This window comes from Durio zibethinus, chromosome 3 (assembly GCF_047325235.1).
Source record: "Durio zibethinus cultivar Kanyao isolate XHJ-2024 chromosome 3, ASM4732523v1, whole genome shotgun sequence".
NCBI lineage: Eukaryota > Viridiplantae > Streptophyta > Magnoliopsida > Malvales > Malvaceae > Durio > Durio zibethinus.
The window spans coordinates 7,812,006-7,829,902 of record NC_143164.1 but is presented as its reverse complement, the minus strand read 5'-3'; the positions used below and the strand labels follow the sequence as shown (position 1 = coordinate 7,829,902).

The window sequence follows — 17,897 nt, the reverse complement described above, 5'->3', positions numbered from 1 at the left end:
TCAAAATTTTGATCAATCTTATTTAGCTTAATGTTTTGTCATTTCAAAATAAGGATCAATTCAAGGCTAACAATCTCCTCTTTTTTGATATAACAAAACTTAAAGATAAATTTACTTGATAAAAAACTTTCTTTAAGACATTTAAGATTTTGAAAAACATTTTGAAAAACTCTCCCTTAAACAATGCAAGGCAAACTTCCTCTTCAATTAATGCATCTTAATCTAACACAACTCAACAAATATATGTTACTCAAATATATGAAATAAGAACAATAAAACATATGCATGTTAAACATAAGCAAATTTGTCCATATGATATTTCTCCCTTTTTTTGTCATAGCAAAAAGGCGTGAGCATATTGATGAGCAAATAAACACAAAGAGGCATCATTAGCAAATATATTCATGAAACATTTCTCTTCTTTTTTGTTTATGCTCTTTATATCAAATGTTTATGCTCATATATCAACTGCTATAAGCATGTAAGAAGAAATATCTCTAAACTCTCTTCATTTTTTTGTCATTTCAAAAGAAAGAGAGATCAATTCAAGGCATGGGACAAAATACTTGATACCAATAATATCAAGAGTATTTTAAATGTATGTAATTAAGTGTAATATGCACAATGAAGTTCACATACATGTATTCAAGTACAAAAGCATAAGTGTATCCAATTAAAATGTTATAGCACAAAATCATTCATTCAACCTAACTACATAAAATTTATAAGTAAAAGATAATAAATGATATGCAACCTACTCATAAATCATGTTATCATAAGATGTGCTTAGAACTTAAAACATCAATGGTAATTAAGCATAAATTCAAGCACATGCATATAAGCTCATACCAATTGTTATGGATACTAATTGTTAAAGATATGTTATCAAGAAGTATACCAATTGTTATCATAAAATAAATCAAGCAAAATTATATTCTAAGATTTTTCCTCATTTTCAAAATAATGATTAATCAATTAAGACACACACAATTTTACATGAAAGGTACAAGCTATATCAAAGATAGACACATAAACAAGTGTCCATAAAAGTTAAAAAATTCTTTAGCAATTTTGATACTAATTGTTACCAATTGTTAGCAATTTTATTCAACAACTTTCATAGAGCACACATACTTCAAACATATGAAGGATTCATTCAATACATGCATATATGATAATAGTAATATTTCATAAACTATCTTATCCAAACAAGAACCAAAAGCTTATATGTATTTAATAAATCATAAATACTAATGAGTAATGAGGTTCAATTATCATCATGTAATAACAAACATTATTCAAGCATTTTTCAAACGTGATGAACACATAAGCTATAGCAAAGAAATATTAAAAGTATAATTTCAAATATATTTCAAATTATTTCAATGCAAAGCAATGTACTTAACTCAAACATATGCAAGTATTCAATCATATATTTCAATCAAAATCATACAAGCATATGCCAAATACATAAGCAATATACCTAATTAAAAAATATATATGCAAGCATTTTGGCATAGTTTGGCACTTGCCATCTCAATGATCTCAATCAATGAACATGTATATAAATTTTAAATTTATTATTCCTAACTATGAGTCAAATCAATTTAAAAATCAAGAAATCAATATAGCTAACTCGTAGCCATGTTCAAAGATTTAAACGAATATTCATGCTATAAAAACTATTAATCAAAGTAATCAAGAACTAGGCACGAATATTAATTAATCCAAGCATTTAACAAAGTTAAGATAAATTCTATCAAATAGCTTGGTGATTAATTTGTGCAAAGTGTTCACAAATTCAAACACAATATCTCATTTTTGCACATATAAAAGCAAGCATTTATCAAATTATGCATTAAACATTATAAATCATAGGCACATAGCATATATTCAATATAATTACCTCCATCCTTATCAAGCTATGTTGTTGTACTCATTATAGTTGAGTGAGGCTTTGAATCCTCCATTTCACATCATTTGAGCTAGTTTTTAATGTATTTGGGCTTGATCGATGAGGATGACATGCTTTACTTGCTATACTTGAAATTATAAAAATATAGGCTTATTCATGCTCATTTCAAGTTCTCTTAGCATAGATTTAGAAAATATTCTTGATAAAAGATTTTCATTAAAAGCATCAAAAAAATTAATTGATAAAAATTATACCAATTGTTAGAAAACAATTCCATATTGTAAGTCAATATAGGTAAAAAAAAATTTATTCACTAAGTACAAGTTACCAATTGTAAGGGAGATATATACTTAAGTTAGAGGTCATATATCAATTTAGCATCAAATAGCACAAAAATGGCATTAAAGCAAAAGTTCTCATGTAATGTGCAAAAATCAAACTTTTTAGATCATTCATGAACACAAAATAAACATATTCAATATTCATATATTTTCAAGAAATCACCAAAGAATATGTTAAAATAAATTTTAAGCTATATAAAAACTAAGAACTCAAGGAAAATATATTTATCATCAAAAACATATTTAAGAAAATTTTAGCATAAAAGCATAAATATTTCTACACAAATTATGGGCCATAATCAATAATCACTTAAGCTAAAAATAAGCATTATAAGAAAATCACTCACTTAAGTTATGCTGCAAGCATGTCAAGTAAAGATAAATAACATTTATCACATAAGCATACACTTGACAAGAACAATAGATGAACTAACAAGATATTTCATTTACAAACAAGTATTTCATCATATTCAAAATCACAAATCAAGAGATATATTAGTTGAGCACAAAGACCCAAAATATTTCACAAAAGTACTAAAACATTTAAGCACAAAAATAAGCATATTTCACAAAATATCTTTCACAATCAATAGATAAACAATTCAAGCATTAAGGCCAAATTGAATCAATCATCATATGAGCACATATCTTGACCAAAAATATAGATGAACAAATAATCAATATATATCTTTTAAGCTCATAAATTTCATCAATTCATCAACAAAAGAGAAGAAATAAATCTTGAATTAATAAGGATAAAGAATTAAAGCATATTTCAAGACTATTTCATAAGAAATCAAAAGATGAACAATCAAACATCAATATTTATGATTTAAGCATAAGATGATCATCAATTTCTAAATCACAAATCAAGAGTTATAAAAATTATTTTAAAGAATTCATAAGATCCAAGTAGTATAAACAAATTAAGTAATTTTAAACATCATAATCATATAAGCATGTTCAATAATTACAAATCAATTTATATAAAAATCACAAAATCATTTCCAACATGTCAAAATCATTCAAACAAATATATTTATCCAAAATACAATATGATAAATCATTTAAAGCTTAATATTTTCAAGATTTTTATTTTTGATATTTTGAAGCTTATTTTTGCTTGAAAAAAACCTTAATAAATCTCATAATTAGTCAAGCTCATATTTAACCAACTTGAACCATTCCAAAAAATTTCAAATGACAAAACAAAGTTGTTCAAGTGAGCATTAAAGTTGTTCAAGTGATCATTTGGCATTGAAAATAAGAAAATCAAAATGTCAACTCTTAATCCTCATATTTCATTGAAAAAGGCTATTAAGATAGGCAAATATGTTTAAACACATATTTAAACTCTTCAAGCCATTTAAAAAAGTTTTATATCACACTTTGAAAAAGTTCAAATGGTTTTTATGCCTATAAATGTTCAAAAACAAGATTTGATATTTTAAGCTAAAAAATCCTTTGAAACTTGCATGTAACACTATGAAAAATTAAAACCAATACAAGTTTTCAAGTTTTCTTTGTTTGAGCAAGTTTAAATCATTGAATTCAAGATATTCAAATTCATTTTACAATTAAAAACTTGCTAAAATAATATTTCATATTTTAAAGCTTGAGTCTAGCAAAAATCACTCTCAAAGCAAAACACAAAATTTCAAAATCATTAAACTTTAAGTGCTCCCCCTAAGTTTTGCATAAATATAAAAATAATTTAGCACACAATTAATCACATCAAGCACCAATAGCAATTTCACAAATAATATTCAAATATCAAAATCATGCACATGTAATCCGATAAATTCATTAAAGCATTCATGAATTCTCCTAAAGATGTATCTAAAGCAAATAAGCATTATACATAATAACAAGCATGAGAAATTATTAAAATTATACATTCAAGAGAAAAAATAAATACATATTCAATTCAAGCTCACATTTTCTCAAGATTATGGTCTTGTAATCAATTTCAACTAAAATTTGCATAATCAATCAAGCATTCAAATTTCATCAAGAATATGTAACTAAATTCATATTCTCTTCAAATAAAGTTTAGAGGTTACCCATCTCTCCATTGTGTGTATATAGTTCCAATCTTCAATATCATATTATAGTTCCTTACTCTAGCACACCTACAAGAGATATTTTCATTTGATTTTTGGTACCCAAATTACTTTGAGTCTTTGGAAATTAGTCACCAAGTCTCTTGTTCCTTTAGAAACCCATACTTGTCTAATTCAAAATGGACTTTTCTTCTAATAAGATAAGTAAGTGAAGTATGACCATGAAAATGATAAAATTTGCATTTGATCATTTTAGCCCTTAAACTCTTATCTAAAAACTCTTGTTTTACATTCATCAAAACATCAAATTTCCTTTTCAAATCAACATTTTTTTTTTTAAATTTCATACATATTTTGAGAGTTTTTTAAATCTATTTTCACCCTTTCATTTTCTTTTTCTAAAATAGTTTTTGCATTCATCAAAAACTTATTTTCTACATTCAACTTTGAAATCATTTTGTTATAATTCCTCATTATTGATTCACATTCATCATACAACTTATTGTAAGCCTCTTGTAATTCATCAAAGTATATGAATTTGAATCAATAGAATTAGAAGTTGCCATAAGCTTTTTAAAAGCCATGAGACACGATGCATTTTAGTTGTAAATTTATCTTTCATATATCTCATCTAACTTTCTCCATATCTCATTTAAAGTTAAACATTTTGACACCAAGTTGAAGTTAGAGGAGTCAAGAGCTCCATAAAGTAAGTACTTGGCCTTTGTATCATCCATTATTTGCCTCAAATAGTTTGTATCATTTAAAGGAGTTACAAGCTCTCTCTCTATCATTAACCAAGCTCCAAAATTGTGTGACATGATGAACATCTTCATCCTTATTCTTCATTTACAAAATTTAAATTTATCAAACATAGGAGCTTTGAGGACTTTCTCACCATCTCGGAATGTAAATTGAGCCATAGGATCTTTACTCAACGTGGTTAAATCTACAAAAGGAGACCAAAGCTCTGATACTAATTGTTAGTTTTATAAGTGAGATGGTGATCCAAGAGGGAGATGAATTAGATTTCTTCAAATTTTTCCCAAACAATGATTTCAAAGTAATTGAATGGAAAATTAAAAATAATATCAAAATATGATACAAATAACAATAAATTGATAATATTAAACCAAATGCAAGGTAAAAAGATAGAGATAGAGAAATCAAACACAATGATTTATAGAGGTTCGATCTTTCTTCATAAGGAACCTACATTCTCTCCTCTTAGTTGTCCACACCAAGGCTTCAATCCATTAATCTTGAATGAAAATTACAACCCTATATTTTTTTCTCTAAGGCTTAAGATAGAAACCTTACACAATCTACTTTTTAGGCTAAGTAGCAACTTTTTAATTTCATAAATTCAAGAGGATACCTCACCTCTTGATTATAAAATCACTAAATAAAAATGCAAACTAAAAACACATCTCAAAGGCTAAGTTTTTGCCTAATGAAGTAAAAAAAAATTTGATGAATGAATAACAACAATGATTTGGATACAACAAATACAAAGATATAGACTTTAAAGCTTTAAAACTCTTAATTTATTTTAGAGAATGAATATATGACTTGTTTGATCTTGCTATCTTGATTCATCAACCTTCTTGGTGTGTTAGAGTGGTCAATATATAGAGAAATTGAAGACCTAGCCATTGGGGATGCTTGGGAGAAGAAAATGACCATTAAAAGCATAAGAAACTAGCCATTGGAGTTGTTTCAAGGCATACCCAATTGATCCCTTCTATGAGGGGATTGATTGGTTCACTTTTGGAAGCCAATTACGCCTTACAAATAATAGTACCCGATCAATCACTTTATGTAGGGGATCGATTGGTTTAAGAGGGTGATCGATATCCTATATAGGGTGATTGATCCCTTCTTCAACCAAGAGTGCAAACTTGCATTCTGTAAGAAAAATCATTCAATTCCTTCCTTGAAAAAAAATACCTTTTTAAGAATCATCACTTGTGATTCTATTATTTTTGTTATTACTTTTTTCTTAATGTATTTATTTAATTCTTACTATTTGTTCGAAGTGAATATTATTGCTACTATTTTTATGTTTGAAAATTTCTTTTCAACACTTTTAGAATATTTTAAAAAATTTATTTGTATAAATATTTTCAATAAAATCATCATTTGTGACTTTATTTTTATTAATAATGTTTTTTTATACTTGATAAATTCTAAAATATTTTTAGCACTTTTAGAATATTTTAGAAAATTCTTTTGTGTAAATATTTTTAATAAAATTACCACTTGCAATTTTATTTTAATAGTTAAAAATATCTTATAAAAGTTTAATTTAAAAAATTCTCAAAATATTCCCAACATTTTTGGTAAATTTTTTGAGAAAATTTCTTGATTTAAGATTATTAGTAAAATCACCACTTGTGATTTTACTTATTGTTATTTTTATTCATCAATGTTTACTTTTTATTCATAAATTTTATTTTTATTTTTTCATTTTCATTTTTATTCTCATCTTAAAAGTGTTTAAGAAAGTAGATATTTCTTTAAAATTATTATATATATTTAATTATTTTTACTAAATTTCAACTAAAAGTTATTTTATTTTACCTAAGTCTTTTGTAACATTTATTCTATTCTCACAACAAAAGTTCATGCAAAAATAAATAAAAATATCACAAAAATTAGAAATAAAATAATAAAAATATATTAAAAATTAAGAATAAAAATTATAAAAATTTATGAAAGAAATATTGAAAATGCTACTAGTCAACTTTAGTCTACAATTTAGAGGCAATCCGATCAGTTTAGCACATTTCAATCGATTTGGAGAGGTTTAGGAGGCTCAAAGTGATTTGCAAATGAATCGTGCAGTCAAGTGCGATTCAAACTGGTTTGGACCGGTTTAGGGCGATTTGGCTAAAAAAAAGATAGGTTTCTAGGTCGGTTGTGCGTATCCTAGGTCTAGGTAGTGAGTAAACTCGCGGACCTCCCTTAGTAGAAACAACATTGTTTTGCTAGGTTATAAATAGCCTAAATCTGACCTTTTTTTTTTTGTTTTTCTCTTTTCCCTCTCTTTCTCTTCCTTGAGATTTTCTCTCTTTCTCCCTCTAAATTGGTCAAAAACTTCAATCAAGTCTAGAATCCAATAGCTTTTCCAAAAAACAATGATCAAGAAATTCAATTTTTGTCAAAAAATTCAAAAAAAAACCTAGATGCCAGTGACTGAAAAATTTAACGATCATCGAAAAATTTAAATTTTTTCAATTTTCAACGAGACCAAAAGAAATTCAAAAATTCCTAAAAAATCCTAAAATGTTTCCCTTGATCTCTTAAACATCTTTCCTAAATTGATTTTCTTAAAAAAAAAAAATCTCAAAATGCTCGGATCAAAGTTTTTATTCCCAGCAAAACTTTTTTTTTTGCCTTAGTTTTTTTTTTTTTTTTTGCTAGATCTATGTGGTGTTGTTGTTGGTTTTTCTTTTTTGGTGATTTTTTTTTTTTGGTTTTTAGTTTTGGTAGAATAGGTTGTTGGTGGGAAATGGTTTAGTGGCATAGTGCTACGTTTTGACAATGAAAGTTAATGGTGCTTGGCACGAGGCTAGTGGAAACTGGAAGGCTTGATGTGGGGCTATGCTGAGCAAGGGTCGATGCTAGGTATGGTCTCGAGTGCGCTGGTGAGCTAGGCTAGTACGGTTGGGTTGGTCGTGACTGGGTATGGGCTCGAGTTTGGTGAAGAAAAGACTGGCAAGGCTGGTGTTGGGCAAAAAAGAGGTTTGCTGCAGCTGGGTTAGTGCTAGGCAATGTCTTGATATTGTAAATGGGAGTTGAGGACTGTGTTTGGCTGGATATAATTTTTTGGCAACTTGCTGGTAGCGTTAATGGGGATAGGCTTTGGTTTAAAAGAAACTTTTTTTATTATTTTTGCAAGATTTTTTTTAATTGCCCCCTTCTTTAGCGATTTTTTTAGGCTCAATTTAAAAAGCCAATTCATCCTAGATTTCCTTGGATTTGGAGAAGACTTTAGGGCTAATTTTTGTGTTGCCAAGTTAGGCAGTGACATGATGGGTGATAAAAAAAAATTCAACAGCCGAATTCAAGCAATTCGATTGATTAAAATTTTTCAAAGTTTTCTACTTCTTTTTTTTTGCCTTTTCTTCTTTATTTTTCTAAACTAATTAATGAAATAATAATAATCTATATAACAAAAACATGATCAAAATATCCAAATAGGTTTAAATCAGACAAACAAATGCAATTCGAACCTATTTCAATCAATCAAAACAAAATTAAGTGTCTACATGTTCCACATACAATATGATAGTTAGATTGAAATAATGATAGGTTGTCTAAACATAAAATATCGATCTCAAAAGATGAAAGTCATATATGATTAGGTTCCTCTAAAGTTCAGACAAATGGTCTAGACAGTGAACTTCTTTTGTATATGTAGATTTAAAGTAATTAAAAGAAAAGAGAAGCAAACTCAACACCTAAAATACCAAAGCAACAAAATAACTTAACATTATGAGCCTTGAACAAAAACTAATAACACCAGCAAAGTCTGGGAAAAAGTAGAGGCCAAAGATGAAAGTATGTTTCGTGATTTATGTCAGTTTTGAGGCTGCACATAATATTCCCTAATCAAGAATAATGCTTCTCCTTCAATGTTTTTATAGCTCTCTCATTTTAAACTACATTTTAAACAAACCCTTTTTATGAGAAAACTGAGAATTAAGTTTTAGAAACAGATCGCAGCTTTTGTTGACATGTATGCAAAGTTTTTCTTTTATCCCAATTAATTGAATATAGTAATTTTGGTGATTCAATGCCTCTTGGTCTGTGGATTCAAGAGACTCGAATTTTTTAAAAATTATTTTAATACTTAAAAATATGAAAATATAAAAATTTTATTATATTTAACTATATTTTAAGATTAAATAAAAATATATTTTATTAAAATTCAAGTGAAATTTATTAACAAATAAAATTCGAGTTTAGTCTAAACTCTAAAACTTATGTCCAGAACCAAATTCAAATTAGACCACTTTCATGGATCGAATGAATAATTCGGTCGGTGAATTGGTCTATGAGACTGTTAGTGATTTCTGGGTATGAGTAAGCTGGATGATGGTTTGAAAGTTGTGTTGAGAACGATCTATACCTGTAGTAGGAAAACAAAGTTAAAGAGCATCGAAGTTAGTTTTTCGGGATACACTCCGACATTCAAATCAGTCAATTGTTTAGGATTTATCTAGGAAAAAGTTGAGTTGCAGAGAATGCTCAAGAAGCTTAAATGAGAAAGTTTGTTGTTGCCGTACCCGTACCTCTTTTTTATTTTATATATGAAACAAAGGTGGCATTGGAGGTGCTACTTTCAATCTAGAGGGGGCCATGGCTCCCCCAACATTTTTGAAATCTTGTATTTAGATAAGTTTTAATCTACAAGATTCCTCAAATAGATAAAGATGGCCTTAAAAGAAAGTTCTTTGTGATTAAAAAAGCTTAAATTTTAAGATAAAAAATTCAAGTCTCAAATCCTAATCAATTTGCAAAATATATTAATATTTAATAGTTTAATCCTCTTTTAAAAACTAAAAAATAAATTGCTTTATTGCTTTATATAATGAAATAAATTTTTTTTTATTTTAGTTTTTTTAATTATTTTATATACGTTATTGATTTAAATTTTTGCATTGGATAATGTTAAAAAAAATTATTAAATATTTATTTGATTATTACAGTCTTATAAAAATATCATAAATTCACTTCATTGTTGTCTTATTCCTTAAATAAATATTATTATACAAAATATTACTTAAATTTTAAAATAATTAATTAATTAATAAAGTTCAGGTTTTGTTTATTATTTTAGATTAACTTGTGAAGAAAGATTAAGTTAAGGAGTTTTTTTTTTTTATGTTGATTAATCTTTTGTACCTCTTTATTTTTACTACATCACTTAAAAAATATTTTTATGATAAAAATTGTTAAAACAAAATTTCGTAACAAATGTAAGAAGAGTTCCCTGAAAATAATCTTATTTTATACATTAAAAAAATTTTGACGAAACTTTCCACTCAAATTATTTTTTTCATAAAATATTGCCATGCACAATTTTAAATAAAAGAAATTGAGTTTCCTTCATTTTTAGTAGTTTTTTTTTTTTAATACTTGAATTTTTATGTATTTTGTTTATAATTACATATATCAAATTTAATATTTCACATATGTTTTTGATAATTTTTTATAAAATAATAACATATTATATATTAAATAAAAATTTTTAATTATTGATTTTATTTTATTTTGTCCCCTCTAACTTAAAATTTTAGATTTGTCACTAAAAAATAGTGATGTAACTAAAGTTGTTAACAGTTAATAATAAATCCACACGAAACTCAATGAAGGGCTATGTTATTAAGTGTATGTTATAATTAATGATTACTAACTAATATGAGTCACATTTAACGATTATAGATAAATCGAAAGTTAATTTATCTATTGTGAGATGATGAATAAGACATTAGTGGTGATAGTTGATGAATTCATACTGTAGCAAAGAGTCTAGAGATGTCGATCATTTTTAATGATGATATGGTAATCGGTTATATATTAGCTTAACGAGTATAGAAGTTTACCTTTTTGACTACTGAATAACAAGTGATGGTGTAGCAGAGACTATGACCATATAAGGTATATAATTAGTAAATACATTTATTGTAATCAACAATCGGCCGATTTGGAAACCAAATGCCTTCTAATTAGTTTTGAGTGCTCCTTACTTTGTAGATACGGTAACTTACACTTTGAAAAATTCGTAGTTTTAATATTCAAATGCACGGTAATATCTGTAAGATGGATGTATAATAATATTACTATTATTGCACGGTAGCTATACCAAGAATTAAATATTTTTCTACATATATAGGAAAAAGAAAACTAAATAAAATTAATCTTTCGCTTACAGACTCTAAAAGCACTAATAAATTATATTTGGGTTTAAATTAAAGAATAAGCAGCAAAACATGGCATTCGATGTTTGTGTTTGGCTTGAGGATTAATGCATTTTACATTTTTTTTATTGGTAATTGCGCTCTTAATGTGGGGGGGGTGGGGGGGGGGGGGATGATCAAAATAAAAGTAAGAATTGAGCCTCAGAGCAATGATGGGTTCTTGCTTCTTCCTTGGTGCTAGTCTTGTCACAACCGTTGCAATTTGCATTCTTATGGTTGAAGCAATAATTACACGGTTGTTTGTAATTCTTGAGAAAGTGTTGAATGGTGATGAAGAAGAGGACATAGAAATTGAATCCCTAGCTGCGTGTTCCTTATTCTAGTTGCTCGCTGGTATAATCTATTGGCAGACTAATAATTATCTGGAAAAGGCTTTGAGTAAGCACCCAAATTACCCCCTGCGATGCTTTGGTGTTTATTTACACAAGTCCTTATTGCTTTGGTTTGGTCATTTCGATTATCTTGGCCGTTACATTCTTCTTTGTCACGATCATCGGCTGTGCAAGTACTATGGCAAGTGGCAACTAGTCCGAATATATCCGATGCCGAGTATCGAGATACCTGTTTGCCCTGATCCAGCTTCCAATGCATCAGGTATAACAGAAAGAAATGTGAAAAGATTCAAATTTTATAAAACTAATGGGCGAATTATAAAACTTTCGTCTCATTGTTTGGTTTTTTTCTTTTCAAGTTAAATGACGAAGCAATTTGTATCAGTCTCAGCTTTGTATCTTCAATGATACTATGTTCAGATCCGCATTCGATAGACAAGGAATTTACCCAATTTAAGTTCTTATAGTTTTGTCCTATAAAAAAATCTCACAAGTATGAATTTAAATTTTTACATATATAATATAATATAAATTTAAATCTCAATATATATAATATATTCTCTACTCACACTTTTTTTATGTGCGGTTATCCTGATATCTTTTTTATGTGGAATTACAAGCATCACAATCTCTATCATTAAAATTTGACGTTTTTGTCAAACGAAACATAAAATCATGACTAGTATCACACCAAAATACATTTTTCCTGTACGAGATTAGAAGTGTTACGATATTTCTCATTAAAATTTGATGTCCTCTTCAAATTTAATATAAAATGATGACTAGTATCACACCAACTTGACATAGAATTGTAATCAGTATCACATTAAACGTTAAGATTTTAAAAGTAACTCTTACAGTATAGCACTTAATTTTCGAATTTTCGATTAGTGATTGTTTTGATATCATTTATAAAGATTTACAATCAACTTGTGAAGTATTATCTATTTTAATATAAAACTCTCAAAGGTTTTGTTTTATAAAAATGCCTTCTATACAAGTGCAAAGTTAAAGGGGACAGGTAAAAGCCATAATCTCCCCAAAAATTTTTTACTTCTCTTATAATATAGTGACCAACCTCACCTCATTCTTACCTTGGCGTCCTCTTCTCTATTGAAATTATTGTTAACCCCCTTATCAATTTTTTGTCTTCACCTCTATTTACAGTTTAAGTCTTTATATATCATATCATTTTCTCATTTTTTTTCAAACATGGAATTGGAACGTCGTACACTACGAAGGCTTCACGGTAAGAATATAATCCATTATGTGGTGCAGGGTTTATCGTGCTTGCAAAAGGGAACTAACATCTAGTTCTAGACCCAGAAATGAAAGCAAAATTTTCTGATTTCAGATTAGGAAAGCAGAGTTCGACCATCTCATCTTTGCACCAGAGTTGGTGGCACGCACACATGGTTATTATTTGGCTTCGGAATTGTGATTCGTGAACTTATGAGTTGGAGACTGGCATTTGATTCATCAATTCATCCAATCTTTTTATCACAAATTTTCCTTGCAAAATCAGGTAAAATATGTGAGAAATTTTCAACGAATTAATGGGGTAACGGGGTGATCAGAAGGTTTGTTTGTGTAGGGACTAGGGATGCTTTGTGCTGATGGGATGGTTCTTAAATTGACGCATATAAAAATTATTACATTTTAAAATTCTTCAAAACTAAAAAAGAAATATTACAAGAAGTAGCAAAATTTGGCCACATGGACAATGAAACATGGCTAAGTTTTGCCACGTGGCATCCATTAATAAAATGAACACTACATTGATTACACTAAACTAAAGTTAAGTTCTGTCTTACACATGGAAGATCCTAATTTGTTTATCTAGTCTAAATAAAAGTGATACGAGGTGAACTGCTCTTCTCAGAACTGGAAAAAGCAGCACATGACGGGTGTAGAACAGTTTATCCAACAAAGAATTGGAACAGTTGCGCTGATGTCGAGTATGTTTAGTTCTGGAAGAATTCTGAAGGTATTGATGGAGGGCAGTACTTCTTTGCAACACATTTGTACTGAGGGAAAAAAATAAAAGGAGTCAAAGAAACTCCTAAAACTGTTTAATATCATTTGGTCATAGTTAGTGAAGAAATAATGAGCCAACTTGGTGTAGCCAATCTTTTGTTTACCTTATGCTGATAGTATTTCTCTCTGATTGCAGGTAAAGTAGAATTGTTGTTGTTACAGCATAGTCTATGAAGATCCTCAACACAGTCACATAGATCAGAGGGCTTGTAAAGTGTGTAATGCTGCAAGGTAGAATTCTGCACCCATAAGAAATGGAGATCAGACTTATAGTAAAAGTCAAGAAAAAGAGTTCTTTTATTAACTAACAAAATTTTTTTTTTTTTATTTAAATTATACATGAAAACATACCCAAGGTCTCTTTGAAGGAAGAAGCATAAATTTGGCCAGGAAAATTGCAGAAGCGGCAATAAGTGATGGAGCATAACAAAGCATACAATACTCGAGCAGAGATAGTTCAGCTATGTAGTTTGCCATGCACTCTAATTGCATTGATGGAACCTATTATTCATGGAGTTAGGGGAGGAAAACCAACACAAGAAATCATGGAGTTAGGGGAGGAAAACCAATTATTCATCAGTGGAAATGACCATGGTTTGTTTGATTTCAATTGACCACCACTTTAAACATAGTCACAAATGGTGTTATTATGGTATCTAAGTAGGTGATGTTATTTGCATATGACAGAGGAAAGACAGAGGAGCCAGAAACTGAATCACTGAAACTCAAAGACAAATACCTCATTGATCCCTTGAGCAGCACGAACGAACCGTCTGAATGTCATATCAGTGATCAAAAGTTACTACAAGAATGTTAAACATGAAAACCAGAAAATAATTTTTTAATAATAATGAGCTTAACAATTACCTTAAGAAACATTTAGCTGTGGGGGCAGTCATTTCAAACTTCAAGTAATTCAAAACAGAAGATTCCATTTCTAGAACCTGTTATAAGTTAGAAGTTTAATAATGCCTTGGTAAGATTTTATATAGTAGCAACTTAAAAATTATTGAGAGTTGACTGAGAACAAACCTCCTCCTTGAAATATGTATTATCAGTGATGTAGCAAAACTCCTCCACCTGAGGTGCGCAAATCTCCTCATATTTTCTGTTAAATTAAACACTCTAATGTTAAACATTGTATCCCTGGAAAAATCTTGGATGAAAATTGAGAAATGATATAATGTAAAAGAAACAAAAGAAAGTAGTGGAAGTGTTATTTCTTACGCAGCAATCATCATGCAGGCAACACCAAGTAACTGTAGCCGTTGCCTATTCATCATATTCCCTGAAAGATACCGATCTATGTAGTTCACTGTCAAATATAACGTATCGGGTACAAGCCTATACTCTTCAGCCACCTGCAGTTAAAATTGAAAGTTTAGCATTAACAAGGGAAAACAAGAAGGTAGGCTACTGGCAGCAGAGATTATGCTAGCAGAGATAGTTATTGAATCTTGTATATTGGATTCTAAAAAAACTTTAGCATTAACAGGGGAAAACAAGAAGGTACTGGCTACTGGCAGCAGAGATTATGCTAGCAGAGATAGTTATTGAATCTTGTGTATTGGATTCTAAATAACCATATAACTTTATAAACAGACAGAAAATTACTTCTACAAGCCAATCAATAAGTATTGCACGCATGTTGGAATTTATGTCTTTCTGAATTCTCTCCATGAAGTCAGTGGAAGGTCTTTTCTTCACCTGAAAACCAAAGAAATAAGAAAGTTCAAGAGAAAATCAAAGCAGGCAAAAGGAGGACAAACATATAGAAGCACACAACAGGAACCAGAGCTTCCCAATCTAATCAGGAAGTAGACTCAAGCAGGACAGACATCTCTTTGAAACACTTCAACTTTGGCCTCCTATCTCCTAAGAATTCCACTTGAGATTTTCCAAGAGGACCAAGACATTATACATTCATACTCCATGGGTAACCATTAATTGTTCTCAGTCAAGAGTGTTTAACATGATGTATATATCTTTGTCTAAAATTTTCCTATACATTTTCTGATTGTAACTTTTAGAACTATGCTGATTTGTTAACCAAATCTTCAAAAGCATAACTTGGAGGTAGAAAAAAGATGGAAAACCTCTGATGCACGTAGGTGCTTGTAAATATCACAAGCAAATGTTGCACAAAGCTGTGGATCCATGTAATTTTCATCAACATCAACTATTTTATCGTCCATTTCCATCTCTGCCAGTGCATCTCTATTGCAGATATTTCCTGCAAAACAAATCACTTTGAGACTAAACGAGTAAATCAGGAAAAAGATAAGAACCAATGAAATTGATTAGAAATAAATTTTCTTTTTGCACTTGATACTGAACCTGTTGCTTCTACATGGTCCGATGTGTAGAGGTTGCTGCACGTCTTTCGCTTAATGGAATCAATCGCTGTGACAACATGATTGTCCATATATTCGACTTCAGGGCTTTTGAAAGAATCACAAGTAGACATTGTCTCATCCATAGAAACAGATACTTCGTCTGATTTCCTAGGAGAAAACTCCATGCTACATGGTGGAGGAGGGACAGTTGAGATACTAGGAGGAGGCAACACCACTTCATTTCCTCTTGGAAAAGATGTAACAACCTTGGGAGGCAAAACTGAACTGGTTCTTACATGTCCTGAGAAACCTACATTACTTGTAGGCTGTGTCTTCCTTGGCTTGGGGATTTTGTTTGAACATGGTACCTTCAAATTTGAAATTGAAAATCAAAAATCTAAAGCTGGAGCAAACAAGAATACCAAAATGAAATATACAAAACATACTAGTGCCATAATCAATCAAACCCACGGCTTCCTACTTAAATGTAAACAGAGCCAGTTGCTAGGCATAGTTTTTAATTGGATTACCAATGTGCCTAGAATGCCAAAAAAGAAATAAAAAGGTTCCAATCTTGAAATTAAATCTCTAACAATTCTAGCTTTATAGCAAAATTTTAAATAGGGAGGCTTTGAAGTCCCCATCAAACTCCAAGAACATTGTAAACAACTAAAATTTCACCACCTTCTATCTTCTCTTTTCTTACATTGTCTCAGAAAATAAGAATCCAGAAACGATTAACAAAGAAAAAAGATCATAAAAACTTTAAAACAGATTAAAATGTATGCAAAAAGAACTCAAGATTCACCAAAGAAGAGGACGAAACCGAGCTTCTTGAGGTATTCTTTTGGTTAGTAATGTTACTAAGAGGGACTCTCTTTTTAGCCAAAGAAGCCGTGGCTTTTCCCACATTCTCCGACGACGACGCATGCCGTTTTGCCAAATACGACGTCGTAGATGACGAAAACGACGATCGCCGATTGCCATTTTGAGTCGACATTGTCAGCTTTCTTTTTCGAAAGAGAGTATTGCAGAGAAATTTGGTTGGGGTTTTTATTTGAGAGGTTCTTCTTGCGTGTAATTAATTATTTTTATATTTTCTTAACGATCCTTTTGAGGCGGGGAGTTGGTTGATTTGAATTGTCGAAAGATCATAGCCGTTGATTCCACTCGATTATCGTTAGGAGCGTGATGTGGGGACAACGGACCATGTTTCGACCTCTTTCATCCGTGGTCACGGTCACCAATGAAGAAATGACACGTTGAACTACAAGTTGGGGTTTTGGTCTTTTCAATGGGTTGAGTGGATTTGATTGGTGTGTTATTGGGAGCAAAAGTCACAGCCGGGTGAGTTAGGTTTCAGGTATTTTTGAATTCGAATTTCAAACGGTCACAAGATCTGTCTTCACTGTGTAGTAACCTGGTAAACATACAAAAAAACAAAAAGTTTTTTTGAATAATTGAACTTTGACAGGTCTTTTGCATAGAAAGAAGTAGATATAATAATAATAAAATTTAATGTAGAGGACCCAAAATATTTTTATTTAATTTTAGAGAATTATCAGTGTTACTGTAAGAATTTTTTGTTGGTTTCTTTTTCCCAAATGAAAAAAAGTTTTCTTTCTCCTTCTTTTTTTGTCTACAAGGAAGTAGTTCAAATTCTTACCTAAAATTTGAGGCTTTCTACTTTATTAGTGTTCCTTTAATTAATCGTTATGCTCCTTTGTACATATAAAGTTCAAATTAAAAATGACACTTTATCCAATAATAGTTTGGTTAATTAGGATCTAATAATAGTATGGTCTATTAGAGTATTGTTGATCAAAGTTTGAATTTTGTTAATTTTAAATATTAAAAAAATAAAAACATTATTATTTAGATCTA

The 17,897-nt window shown here is 29.6% G+C and overlaps 1 protein-coding gene across 2 annotated transcripts; it reads right to left on the bottom strand.

Moving 5' to 3' along the window:
* Nucleotides 1-13,359: 13,359 nt before the first annotated feature.
* LOC111301774 (cyclin-A1-1-like) lies at nucleotides 13,360-17,085 on the bottom strand. 2 transcript variants are annotated; one of them, XM_089757929.1, is made up of 11 exons: nucleotides 16,822-17,085; nucleotides 16,015-16,381; nucleotides 15,774-15,925; nucleotides 15,292-15,384; nucleotides 14,905-15,038; nucleotides 14,710-14,785; nucleotides 14,545-14,621; nucleotides 14,417-14,450; nucleotides 14,029-14,178; nucleotides 13,782-13,916; nucleotides 13,360-13,667 (listed from the first exon to the last, which is right to left on the bottom strand). In XM_089757929.1, exons 1-11 carry the CDS (start codon nucleotides 17,011-17,013, stop codon nucleotides 13,605-13,607), a joined length of 1,473 nt encoding a protein of 490 aa, XP_089614055.1. In that variant the 5' UTR covers nucleotides 17,014-17,085; the 3' UTR covers nucleotides 13,360-13,604. The 2 variants fall into 2 exon arrangements, with proteins under 2 accessions (XP_089614055.1, XP_022753455.1); XM_022897720.2 differs by having other exon boundaries at nucleotides 15,774-15,910.
* Nucleotides 17,086-17,897: the final 812 nt, after the last annotated feature.

What these genes read in the sequence shown, in the direction of transcription:
- LOC111301774 (XM_089757929.1), bottom strand. Translation starts at nt 17,013, where the DNA reads ATGTCGACTCAAAATGGCAATCGGCGATCGTCGTTTTCGTCATCTACG. An exon ending in GCCTGCATGATGATTGCTGC is followed by an intron (nt 14,786 to 14,904) that starts GTAAGAAATAAC and finishes TTAATTTAACAG; the next exon opens with AAAATATGAGGAGATTTGCG. An exon ending in ATACATATTTCAAGGAGGAG is followed by an intron (nt 14,622 to 14,709) that starts GTTTGTTCTCAG and finishes AACTTATAACAG; the next exon opens with GTTCTAGAAATGGAATCTTC.